We start from the raw sequence: 13,460 nt of genomic DNA, 5'->3' as shown, positions 1-13,460 counted from the left end.
GTTTTATCATTTATTTTGCCATGAAAAGGGTCCCGAGAGAAATTTATTATCTAAGATATATTGAATACTTCCCAAGGAAAGATCAGATTTGATTACTAACTATTTAGCGACACAGTGCATATCTTTAACTCGCAAAACAGAGGAGAAGAAGTGTCAGTGTGCCAGGAGGAAGATATTCCTTCCCGCGCAGCGCAATGAGACTCTGAAATTTTAAAGGGCGGACGTTTCATCAAATGCAGATATCTCAAATACCCCATCGGCTCTAATTCAATTTATTTTCTGAGATTGTTGAACTTCGTTACAAGGAAAATAGTGCGCAAAAGTTGAAACTTCTGCATGTGATTCATTGAAATTATATATAAAAAAAAAGGATGCCTAATTTCTTTGACTTATCCTGAAGCGCTTCATTTTGAATTATAAAGAAACTTAAGTGTCATTCAAAATTTCAAACTGAGGGCGCAAAACAAGACAGGAGATAAATGTGCAGGGAAATGACATGAAGTTTAATAGAATTTGATAAAAAATATTGTACTTTTTTTATTTAATACGACACGAATTTTACAGCTTCCTCTTTTTTTAAATTTGGAACCTGTTTTTCCCAAAATCATAGTTGTTCAGTATTGAGCTGAAAAGCGGGAGAAGTTGCCTTTATGGAGGTGACGCCAGAAATTGATTACCCGCTCGGAACCGACCCGATCAGAAATTGCGCGATCAATTAAAAAAAAGATAACTTTATATACTTCGGCCTAACCTTAATCTAATTCCATGCCCTTATGTATACATTTGAACTTTTAAAACTGCCAAGACCTATAGCTGAGGTGGAAAAACAGGGTTAGAAAAATGGTGGGGTAAACAATGGAGAACTTAAATATTGTCATTTAACCGCGCGCAGCGCGGAAGCAAAATTCATATATAAATTTAAAGCAAGAGTGAAGGAGTTTCTCTTTTGAGAAAAAAAAAAGAATGACAAGAAAAAAAAGCTACATTTCTTCCCTTTCATCCCTTCCTTTCTTCCTCTCTTTTTTCTCTTTTTTCTTTTTGGGGACGTTTTTTTGGGGGGCCACCGCCCCCCCTGGCTACACGCCTGTCTCGTCATCGATAGTCCTTTACGGTGAGGATTTCGCCCACCAGCCCTAACTCGGCTCTATAGCTACCCCTCCGGATCTGACCTGGCGATATGTATATACTGATGCATGGTTTTAATACCTACCATATTTGCTAATTCTAGATAAAATAATTAATAATGAATGATGCTATATCAGAATACTGGACATTAGGCCAAGTATTAACTGGACCAAATGAAAATTAGACGAAGTGACGATTAGCTCAACTATATAGTCATTGGCCCAATTGGCGATTATAGACCAAGTCGTCATTAGACCATTTGCCTATTGGACCAATTGGATATTAGACCAAGTGGTCAGGCCATTTGGCTATTTTGCATAGGCCATTTGGCTATATTAGACCAAGTGGTCATTAGACCATTTGCCTATTAGACCATTTGGCTATTAGATCAAGTGGTAGACCTATTGGACATTAGATCGAGTGGAAATTAGACTAAATGGAAATTAGACCAAGTGGAAATTACACCAAATGGTTATTAGTCCATGTGGCAATTAGACAAAATGATAATTAGATCAAGTGGATTAATTGGATAGACCATTGAAAATTAGCCCAAATGGAAATTAGACGAATTGGATTAGACCAAGTGGGAATTAGACGAATTGGATATTAGACGAACTGGTATTGTAGACGAAATGAGTTTAGATTATGTGAAGTTGGATGAACTGATAAGTAGACCAAGTGGTATTAGACTACTAGTATCCGATAATTCACCGATCCTATATGGCAGTGAGTCCTAACTTCGCGCGTGTCCATACTTCGCGGACGGTCATTATCTCAAAAACTAGCCAATATCCTTAAAATCTGACATCATCAACGTGAAAAGCGACCTAAAATTACCCTTCGGTGAAATTTTTTTTAGGATGAGTTCAGTATTCATGAAAATATTGGCAAAAGATCGGCAAATTTGTCACCGCTAGCGCCCATTTTGAAGAAATCAACAAGCATCACGATATCACCATTTTGCAAGCAGAAATCATCAAAAATGTGATTCAAATGTGGTACTAGTCGATTCTATAGCATTTTGCCATCAATCTGATATAAATATTTCACTTTTTGAGCTTGATTTTTTGTTTATATCTCCTCAAAAAGCTTTGGTGCGCGAAGTTAGGTCACACTTTTTCCGGACTTTTTCTGAAGGTTATCGGAATAGAATTTTGAGATCGCGATACCGGCGAAACCCCTTTACCTACTTTACATTTTCGTCCATGATTTTATAGTTTACGATCTTGCCGTCAATGTGGTAACTATTTCTTAAATTGGTTTTGTATAAATTATGAATATTTTGGGGAAAAAGTAAGCCTGATGAATATTTTTGAAAAAGTGCGCCAAGTTATTTGGACACCCCATCTTACAGATACTGTATCCTCAGGGAGAGATGCAATTTCCCTTTTGTTTGCACTTTTTCGGAGACGCAATACTAATTCCAGTCGCATATTTCATTCTTATTGGTCGAAGGTAACGCTAATAACAATGGTCGACAGTTTCAGCGATCGAGCGGCGATTGTGCCTAGCGCGAGCGAGCAGCTAGCCTGCGATGCATCTGTCGTACTGGTGATGACTGTTGTTTGGGCCGCTGTTGACGAAGCTGGCCCAGCTGAGCCTGAGGTCTTTTGAGGAAGATCAATTTATAGTCTAAAACTAGGGGAAGAAAATGGCGGTCCCAAATCACAATCCTCCTCAAGGGATGGAGGGATATGATTTTGGTGCTCTCAGTCCAGAACAGCAGGAGAAGTTAAATAATTTCAAGGTAAGTTACCTTCAGGCCTGGTTACCTCACTCACGTCTTCGAGTTCGACTTCGTGTAACCAAGGCAAGGCCGATCATGCTGATGAGGCGATAACCCAGGGAGCTCCCGCCCGCGCAGGGGCTTACCCAACCCAGGGAACTCCCGCCCGCTACGCGAAAATGTCATGTCATTACTGGAAGAGGAATACTTGACATACAATAATTTTCCTTTAATCAAATATACGGTATATGGAATATTTTAACTAATGTTGTAAATCGGATAAAAAATCGGATCGGCAGTTATGAGTTAAGCTTCTAAAATCGAAATCGAATCGGCGATGTTTAAAAACAAAGGAATACATCAAAATTTTGTCCGCGGTCGCGCGTATCTTCCTGACAAAGTCACAAAGACGAATGCATTGGAATGGAAGTCGCCAAAATGCGCGATCGTTTGGAACATGTTTTAAAGGGGTTTTGAGGTGTTATTGCTTTAAAATAAACCGAGTGATTTTTATTAGAAAGATAAACGAAAGACGCATCTTCCGAGCAAAGGCGCAAAGGAAAATAAAATGAAAATATTTCTCATAGATCGCAGGTTAATGAACGATCGGCGGGACATCTTTTATAAGTATTTTTACATAGGTGATAGCGATTTAGAATTATTTGGAATGATCTCGTACGACGCATCATCTTAAAGTCGCAAGTGCAATTGAAATATAGTAGAAGAGGCAAGCACGCACGATGATTTGAAATATGTTATAAAAATGTTTTGGGTAGCTGGTGTTTTCAAATCAATTTATTATTATCTTGAGAAATGAACTTTTGATATCTAAGAAGAAATATAAAAGAAGCATCTCCCGACGAAGTTGCAAAGATAAATATGTCATTGAGGTTGAGAAGATGTATATCATCATAAACGATGTAAGAGAGTAACGCAATGAGCTCTGTCGGTAGCACGATCTTTAAAAGTTCACGGCGGGGTCCGCTATCACCACGAGGTTGAAGAGAAGATTTATATGATCATAAACGATGTAAGAGAGTAGCGCAATGAGCTCTGTCATGAACACGATCTTTAAAAGTTCACGGCGGGGTCCGCTATCATCACGAGGTTGAAGAGAAGATTTACATGATCATAAACGATGGAAGAGAGTAGCGCAGTGAGCTCCATCATGAACACGATCTTTAAAAGTTCACGGCGGTGTCCGCTATCACCACGAGGTTGAAAATAAAATGTATATCATCATAAACAATGTAAGATAGTAGCGCAGAGATGTCCGTCGATAATACGACCTTTGATAAAAATTTCACGGCGGCATCCGCCATCACCATGAGTTGGAAGAGAAGATATCTATCCTCTTAAACATCGTCAGAGACAATACCGCGTCTTTCTGCCTGAATAATGCGACCTCTAAATAGCTAGCACCTCAAAAACAATGTTGAAATATGTTCTGAACGATCACGCACTGTAACTAGATCTACGCCGATTTTTTATTTTCGATTTTTTCCTTCAAGGGGCATGATCGAAGATCGGCAAGTGATCGCCGATTGTGATGAAATCGAATGGAATCGGTTGCCGATTGCAAAATCGGTTACAAGCTTAATTTTAACTTTTGTATGTGTCCAAGAACTTTTTTTGCCGAGTGTATAACGTTTAGCAATAGGGCCTAATATTTTTAAATATTAGAACATTTTTTTTTGCATTTTTTAAAAAGACATAATGATGTTTCAAAAACATTTTTTTTCTTTCGGCATAAGAACATTTTGGTCAGAAAATAATTAAAATGTAAACGCGAGGATTAAAATGTATTAATGTTATAAAAACAATATTACAAAACATTTGGAAAACACAAGTGAGACCTTTTTGAAATGTTATTAAAAGATTATGTGTTACCAGGCCCAGGGTATAGATCTGCACGTATTATTTGTATATAATACGTATTTGTATAAAAAAAGTGGGCATACACTCACCACTGGGGGTAAAAATTCCTCCCACTGTCACCTCTCAGAAGGTATGTTGCAAAAAAATAAATCTCAGAAATAAGGTGTTTTCTTCATGGCATCATTTAGAGCTCATGAAGACCTTTAATTTAACACCTCAGTTATCTCAATAGCTCCAGAAATAAGAAAGTTATTGCAGTTTTAAGGTCATATAAATCGCCTATTCAATTCTTATGTATTTCTTTGTTTTTTAAGCCAAAAGTTGTGATCTTAACTGGGACCAAGGTGCACTAATAGAAACCAGAAATGCGCATGCATTTGCACATGGAAGTGCCCCAAAACACTCCCCAAAATAACAGACGCCGCCGAAACAGGGACATAAAATCATCTTTAGCGTCAGTAGATTTCATTCAAATTTCACCACAATATAGGTTAAATGTTGCTCTATCAGAATGAATACATTTTAGAGTGGTATGATACTTGTAAATGTGAATAGCAAGAGGTGGAAAGCAAGGCCAAAGTTCCAGTAGCACAAGATTAGCAAGTGAGAATTTTTTTCAAGTCTATATAGCTGCCATAAACATACAATGATGCAATGGGGAATAACTTTTCCTTTGACATACAAAAACAATACAAAGCAATGCCTCCACAGTCGCCCTGCAATTCTAGCCAGCACACTCAATGCCCCATTCAGAATGCACCTAGAGGTCGCTTTTGCAACATACCTAATCTCAGCCCTGTCGCACAACCCTACAGACTAATAATAGTTGGATTTATAAAGCGCTTTTTGCCTGAGGATACAAAGCACTGCTATTATTACTCCGGCTAAAGCTTGAGCTGCCATCACCGGCGCTCTGTGTATTCAAGGAAATAATCCTGACGGGTACCTATTCAATTCACCTCACCTGGGTTGAGTGCAGCACAATATAGTTAATTTCTTGCTGAAGGAAAGCATGCCATGGCTAGGATTCGAACCCACGACCCTGTTTGAAAGGCAAGAGTCAGAACCACTAGACTGAACACATCTCCCCTATCTTATCTGACCTTCATTGGCTACCCATTCGATCAAGGATCAAATGTAAAACTTCTCGTATTAATATTCAAATGTATTCATGGCATTGCCCCTGCTTATCTTCAAGAACTTGTCCAAATTCATAAACCCAAGCGTAATCTCCGTTCTGGCTCACAAAATCCTCTCTCTGAAATTACTGTCAAGACCAAATCATATGGGGATCGGGCTCTCTAGAAAGCTGCACCAGCACAATGGAATTCTCTACCACCGACCTTAAGAAATATTACCCAGCTTGAGAAATTCAAAGTTCAATTAAAAACCCACCTCTTTCAGAATGTTTAACTTAGTCACATGCAGGTCCAATCCATGTTTAATATTCTTTGATCTTATGTTTAATTATTTGATGTCTGATATTTAAATTTACAATTCTAACCACATTTCTCGCTTTCCTCGCGCATAGAGACCTATAGGTGTTATGCGTATTTAAGAACTGTACTATTATTATTATTATTATTATTATAAGACCACGAGGGGCCCACTACTCTATTGACAGTTGTCTCCTGGCTTTTCCCAGGCATCATAAATTAATTGTTACGTGCAGTCATAAGTGTCCATATAATGGACTCTTAAATGGAAGTTACTGGGCTATGTAAGAAAATGATCACTTTTTTGTTTACTTCTTATAAAGCATACATAAATATGAAATGAAATTTGCAGGGTTTTCTCTTGAACCAGTGAGAACATGCAACTTGTAAAGATGTACATGTAAATATTAGGTTTAGCAATCCTCCACAACTCTATTCCTTAAATCTTTTATTTCCTTTCTTTTCTCCAGATGCAGACACGTGTTGCTAATGAAAAATACCTCAGAGACCATCCAGAAGTCGACATTCTTTTAGCAGGATTCTTAAGGTATCTTGGAACATGGGGAATAAATTAATTGAATTATTTAAAGACCCAGACCGGGCCCAATAGTTGAAAGTGTGACAAAAAGTGATTAAAAAAAAGAACAACAGAAATGCAAGATTAATGCTTTTCGCCACAGCTTAGTATTATGCTAAAGAATAAATCCAATTATATGCCTTCGAAAATAGACTTTCTTGTACATGCTTTCACAGGCCTCAAGACTGTGACGTCATATTAAGTTACGTACTTTCTTTACTTCTGTAAATGTGTTTCCTGAAAGCTTGACTTGATGAAATCTAAAGCTCTTAGGGATCCAAATGCTGGTCGTCTGTCCGTCACAAACATTATGACAGATAACTTTGCAACAATAGGTCACTTTTCAACCAAACTTGGATTTTAGATGAACCTAGGGAACCTACATGTTACGGTGCAGTCGCAGGTCACATGGTAAGGTCAAAGGTCATTTTGAAATCTAGTGAAGAGTTGTAGGTTTCCATCTATTTGAGCACTGAATAATTTTCATTGCCATTTTTTCTGCAAATCGAAAGAAAAATCAAATTCCGAATCAGAAAGCAGAAAAAAAATTCTGTGTACAGATCAAAGGATTCACAATGCTTCTAACATAACATGATGTCACGGTCTCTAGGCCGATGAAAGCATACAACAAGAAAGCCTTTTTTTTTAAGTCTGATAATTGGAGCTGTTCTCGAGCAAAATACTCAGCTGCTAAGCATTGGAAATGCATAAAGCTTGCAGCATTTTTTTGTTAAGTAGTTTGTAAGCTTTTGATTGGTATATGATTTGTCAATAACTGCCTTTTGAATCTGGTCTTGGTCTTTAAAGTTTTTTCTTATGTATGTATGTATTAGGTGGTCTGTCTATGACCATGGGCCTATTGCAAATGGACATTAAACGAATCTGCTCCATTTAATCATACGCGGTCACCGCTACTCCCTTTATCAACAAAAGAGTGAACAGCTGATGCTCATCAAGCGATAATATAACATGCTGTCACTGTCAGATTTTTTTTATCATAGTCAGTCTGACCTCTCTTATCTGGCCTCCCCTTATCTGGATCTCTCTTCTATCCGGATGCACACTTGCTGAGATATTTATTCTTTTTTTTTCTTTCAATTCAATCTGGTACGTGATGAAATGAGATTTCAATCTAAACTCAACCCTATTGGCAAACTCACTTTGATTACATATATATATTTTCCAATATAGTCTACGTACAACTGATTATTTATCTTGAAAATCACTGAAAGAACTTAGGCAGGATAATTTTCCAGTAAATCAGGGCGCAGCGCAAACATGTCATCACGTTGTCTTTTTGTCGCCTGGGAAAAACAACACGTCTCGCTAGCTAACGCTAGGCCTCAATACGGACAGCATCATCAATCATGTTTGAGCCTACAGTCAATATAACAATGGCTGACATTGCGAAGCTGCGATACCCACCGCAATGATCTAATTGTAAAACTTAGTTTCATTGAGTCATTCTCTTTCTCTCTAGGTATGCTAGATGTATACCTCAATCATTTAAGCAGGTAAATTATCTAACAGTATTGGCTGATTGATTTCATTTCCGTAAAAATACTGCCTATAATTTGCACTGACACTGCAGTGAATACTGTCTGTACGCCCACTACATTAGATAATGTGTAGCTACCGCCATTAATGTTGGGAGGCAGAAGCTGCGTGTATTTAATATTGGGTCTCCCAGATCCAGATAAATCCCTTTTCCGGATTGGTCCTGGGCAACGTGTCCAGATAAGAGAGGTCAGACTGAATATATATGTAGTCTATATCATAACCATCATTATTGCTATCGTTATCAATAGATATTACTATCATTGTCATCAAATTTATCATTTCTATCATCATCATAATCATCACGATCATCATCAAAATCACTATCATAATCAATTGTTATCCCTACAATCTTCATGGTCATCATCATGATCACTATATCATAATCATGAACATCATCATTATCATAATTACCATCATCATCAGCACCTTCATTATCATCGTACACAGACGTACAGTAGTTGTTATCAAGACCATCCTTATCTCAATCACCATTATTGTCATGATTTTTTTTACATAATTACTATGAAGATCATCAGGTCTCCAAAATCATTTCACATACGTTGCTCAAGGAAACTGAGACAACAGATTACCTATTTCGTTCGACAAATAATCTAGTTACATTTTTTTTTCATTTACCTTTTTTTATTGCAGTAGGTTGTGAGTTATCACTGCCATTACATGTAAATGTATTTCAAATAAAGTTCTTGCTAATTCTTAATAATTTGCTAAAGAAAGCAAGTCTGAAAAGGTGAGGTTTGTAAGGTACAGTGTGTAAATATGTTTATACATATGACTATTGTTTTAATTTCTACTTTTCCAGGAACATTTTCAAACAATGTATGACATAACAACTTAACATGTTTTCAGAAAGCAATTTTCTACAATCATTATTTCTGTTTAAAAGGCTCTCCTTGTTTACAAAATCATTGAAAGGACAAGTCCACCCCAACAAAGTTTGATTTGAATAAAAAGAGAAAAATCCAACAAGCATAACAATGAAAATGTCATAAAAATCGGATGTAAAATAAGAAAGTTATGACGTTTTGAATTCCGCTTAATTTCACAAAACAATCCTGGCCAGTATGCAAACAAGGGAAGTGATGACATCACTCACTCACTATTTCTTTTGTATTTTATTATATCAAATATTCTAATTTTCTCCTCATTGTCATGTGAAACAATGTTTTATTTCTCCCAGAACATGAAGTATTACCATTTTAACATTTTATGGTTCAGCCAAGTTATGGTCAAATCTGTAAAAATTGAAATATTGTATAATTCAAACAATAAAAAAACAAAAACAGTGAGTGAATGACATCATCGATTCTCGCTTTTGCACGTGACTAAATTGTGCATGTACATGTAAGTATTTTGTGAAAAATAAGCGAAAATTTAAAATGTCATAACTTTCTCATTTTACATCCGCTTTTGATAAAATTTTCAGCATTATGCTTGTCTGATTTTAGTCTCGCCCCTAAGTCTCTTAGGGATCCAAATGTCGTCCATCACAAACCTAATGACACATAACTCCACAACTGTAAGTCGCTTTTCAACCAAACTTGAATCGTAGATGGACTTGGGGGACCTGTATGTTTTGCTGCAGTCGGTGGTCACATGGTAAGGTCGAAGGTCATTTTCAGGTCAACGTTAAAGTTTGCATGCAGGTCAACATTAAAGTTGTATGCAAGACTCTTATGACACCTAACTCTGCAACCGTAAGTCACTTTTCAATCAAAAGTTGGATGGTAGATGGACTTGAGGGACCTGCATGGTATGCTGCAATTGGAGGTCACATGGTAAGGTCAAAGGTCATTTTCAGGTCAACATAAAAGTTTATGTGCAAGACTCTTAATATGACAAGTGTTATTCCATCCCAGTCATTTCACAATGAAGTCTCGCTACAATTTTGTTGCGTGCCCTCGCAAATAACGATATTTCTGATTATTTTCATAAGTGCGCGAGACACAAAATCGCTTTCGCCTTATTAAAAAGTTAAATATATTTTGAAACTTTTTGTGGTATAACATTTTCATATTCAATAAATGAGAACTTCCCAGAGATGGAACAATAGAAGTATTGTATTCTGATAAATAACTTTTTTTTTAATCCTTAAAATGTTATGTATGGGACATTCCATCCTTGGACAAGACCTAATTTGAATATTTAATAAGACGACACCACTTTTTCCCCAAAAAGTAATTGTTATGGGTCCATGTCCCACCTTTGAATAAATCTCACAATTTTTTGTTTGGATATTCTAAGAGATTTTATAATTGTCCCATATGTAATGCCCATTTTACCAATTATGCAAATTAGGTGCATCAAATTAGCATAAATTTGCATATTATCAAATTTTTCTTAATGAAGTTTTTTAAAATTTAATATTTGGGCTTGCTTCCCCTCTAAAGATAACTTCTTAAAATAAAGGTGAAATTTTGTCTTCCAGGTTGACTGTTTCTTGGACTTGCCTACAAAATATAGCCACTGAAAAACAGGCCTTTAACTGAAAAATTATTTATATGGTTACATATCCATATGTGTGGGAGTGTCCCCCAAATTTTTAATTTTCAGGTCAATATATTGCTTTTATCCCCCCCCCCCCCTTCTTGGACTGGCTTTACGCTAGTGGAAAAATCCCTGCTCAGATCCTGGATGGTACATGTAAGGTAGGGGTCAACATGCTAAAGACAATGCAGAAATACAGTGTGCTGCAAACTTGGAATGGGCTGAAATGCACTACTGATAGGTAATAGGTTGTGTATTCAAAACCACTGAAGCAAGAGCAATGAAATTTTCATAGAAGTTAAGGCGCTGTCACACCTTGACGTTTTAGACAGCGTATGCCCGACGTATGAGGAATTTGGCGAATACGCTGGCGTACGTCGAATACGTTACGGGTAAGTTTTGCATATGTTAAGAGTACGCTAAAACACGCTGGTATGCGTCGTCATACGGCGAGGTCGTCGAAAAATTTTGTGCAAGCACAAAATTTTTCGACGTATGCCAGCGTATGGCTCATACGTCCCGCATACGCGGGCCATAAGTTGTAGGCAGGTTACGCGATCGTTGATTAACGTTGACACACGTTACTCGTAAGTTACTCATAAGTCGATGTACGTCGAGATAATGTCCAGCGTACCCTAAAACTTACTTACTTCTAACCTATGAGTAACATGCTTTGAACGTATGTGTACCTTAACTCCAACGTATATTGACTTATGAAGACGTGCTCCGGATGACCACAAAACTTACTGAACGTGTTTATAACTTACAGCTACCGTATAATGGCGTATTGACAACGTTTATAGGAATTGGTATATAAAGGTGGGGTTCACAGGAGTTTTCTTCGGCATGGCGGTGGTGTTGATACGGTGATATATCGTGCGGTTATGATTTGAATAGTCGAGCGGCAGCCTTTTTATAGGCTACGACACGTGTTCGTCAGCGATACGCTGCCACGCGCTATGCGTAAGTTAGGCTATCGTAGGGCATAAGTTGTGTACGCTAAGTATTCGCCCAGAGTTGAAAAAAAATCAAAGTTCAGCGTATGCCGAGGTTTTAGAGAAATTTTGATACGTCGGGCATACGCTGTCTAAAACGCCAAGGTGTGACAGCGCCATTAGATTATGAAATAAACTTTCTGCTCTTGTACATTTGATTGAGAATACTTGGAATTTATTCAGCCCTATGTCAGAGGGACTTTTTTTTAGACGTACTGTATATGTGGTTTGAATAAAAATGAATAAAACAGCTGATTTCGACTCATCGTATGGCCTGAGGTATTATAGTCTATCAGTGTTTCAACTGACATTTCTCTCTCTCTCTTTCTCCTCTAGAGATGTGTTAAGTAGGAGACCAGAAAACATCCAAGACTTTGCTGCAGATTGGTTTACAAAGCCTCAACTTGCAGAAAACATTGACAATCAACTAGAACAGAGAGACGCATCTCTTCGTGATCAACGATTTCAGAGAAAGTTGTAATTCCATTCTGGCATTTATTTTCAGTTTCTCTCAATAGTCCCACGTATTTACTTTGAATTTTATCATTCAATTGATTTCATTCACAGCACGGTATTCATATTTCTACTTAGAATTTTACACTAATTCAAGTTATAAATATTTCCAAATTTTTTGTGAGTAGTTAATTGTTTCTTGGCATTAAGCCTTCTATTGACATTGCATAGGCCATAGGGATTGAAATGTTAGAAAATTCTAAATACTCGCTGCAACAAATGCAGTTTCAAAAGTCCTATTAAAAGAACAAATTGTATGATTGAAATCACAGAGAGAGACTGAGCAGATAGTGATTGATCAGGAAGAATTTGACAGTCTTCAATTATGATTTAGCAGGACTTCTGTGAAGGCAAATGTTCAGGGAAAATCTGTAATAGTTGGAGAAAAGGTTTTTTTTAATATCGTGTAATCATTCCATCGTCTTTAGTTGTGTCATGTTGGATCATTTTTTATTGAGATTAATGTACTAGTTTGCCAGATGGTTGTTTGTGTATCTCTATCTTGTCTATTAAATTTTTGTCTTGCCTGCATAGCAGAGCGAGACGATAGGCACCGCTGAATCTTAACCAAAGTTAAGTTTTTGAAATTTCATCATAACTTTAAAAGTTTATGGATCTAGTTCATGAAACTTTGACATGAGGTTATTCAAGTATTACTTACCATCCTACCTGAATTTCAGGTCACATGATTAAGGTCAAAGGTAATTTGGGGTCAATTAACTGAGTTCGTGTTAGGGGAAGTCAACATCAAAGTCTTAACAAGGTTAGGTTTTTTGTCTCACCTGCATAGCAGAGTGAGACTATGGGCGCCGCTTTTCCGATAGTGGTGGCGGCGTCAACATCAAATCTTAACCGAAGGTTAAGTTTTTGAAATGACATCTTAGAAAGTATATGGACCTAGTTAATGAAACTAGGCCATAAGGTTAATCAAGTATTACTGAATATCCTACTTGAGTTTCATGGCACATGACCAAGGTCAAAGGTCATAGGGTCAATGAACTTAGACCATGTTGGGGGAATCGACATCAAAATCTTAACCTGAGGTTAAGTTTTTGAAATGTCATCATAACTTAGAAAATATTTATTTATTTATTTATTGTAACATATTTAATCAGGATAAAGATAAAAAATGATCAGCCGAGGCT

The 13,460-nt window shown here is 37.0% G+C and overlaps 1 protein-coding gene across 1 annotated transcript; it reads left to right on the top strand.

Annotated features, from left to right (window-relative positions):
• Window positions 1-2,587: 2,587 nt before the first annotated feature.
• Window positions 2,588-13,116, top strand: LOC121415017 (RIIa domain-containing protein 1-like). Its single transcript, XM_041608059.1, has 3 exons — window positions 2,588-2,872; window positions 6,636-6,712; window positions 12,139-13,116. The coding sequence occupies exons 1-3, from the start codon at window positions 2,777-2,779 to the stop codon at window positions 12,281-12,283; spliced, it is 318 nt and encodes a 105-aa protein (XP_041463993.1). The 5' UTR covers window positions 2,588-2,776; the 3' UTR covers window positions 12,284-13,116.
• The last annotated feature ends 344 nt before the right edge of the window (window positions 13,117-13,460 follow it).

This window comes from Lytechinus variegatus, chromosome 5 (genome assembly GCF_018143015.1).
Source record: "Lytechinus variegatus isolate NC3 chromosome 5, Lvar_3.0, whole genome shotgun sequence".
NCBI classification, from domain to species: domain Eukaryota; kingdom Metazoa; phylum Echinodermata; class Echinoidea; order Temnopleuroida; family Toxopneustidae; genus Lytechinus; species Lytechinus variegatus.
This window is presented reverse-complemented; position numbering and strand designations above follow the sequence as displayed.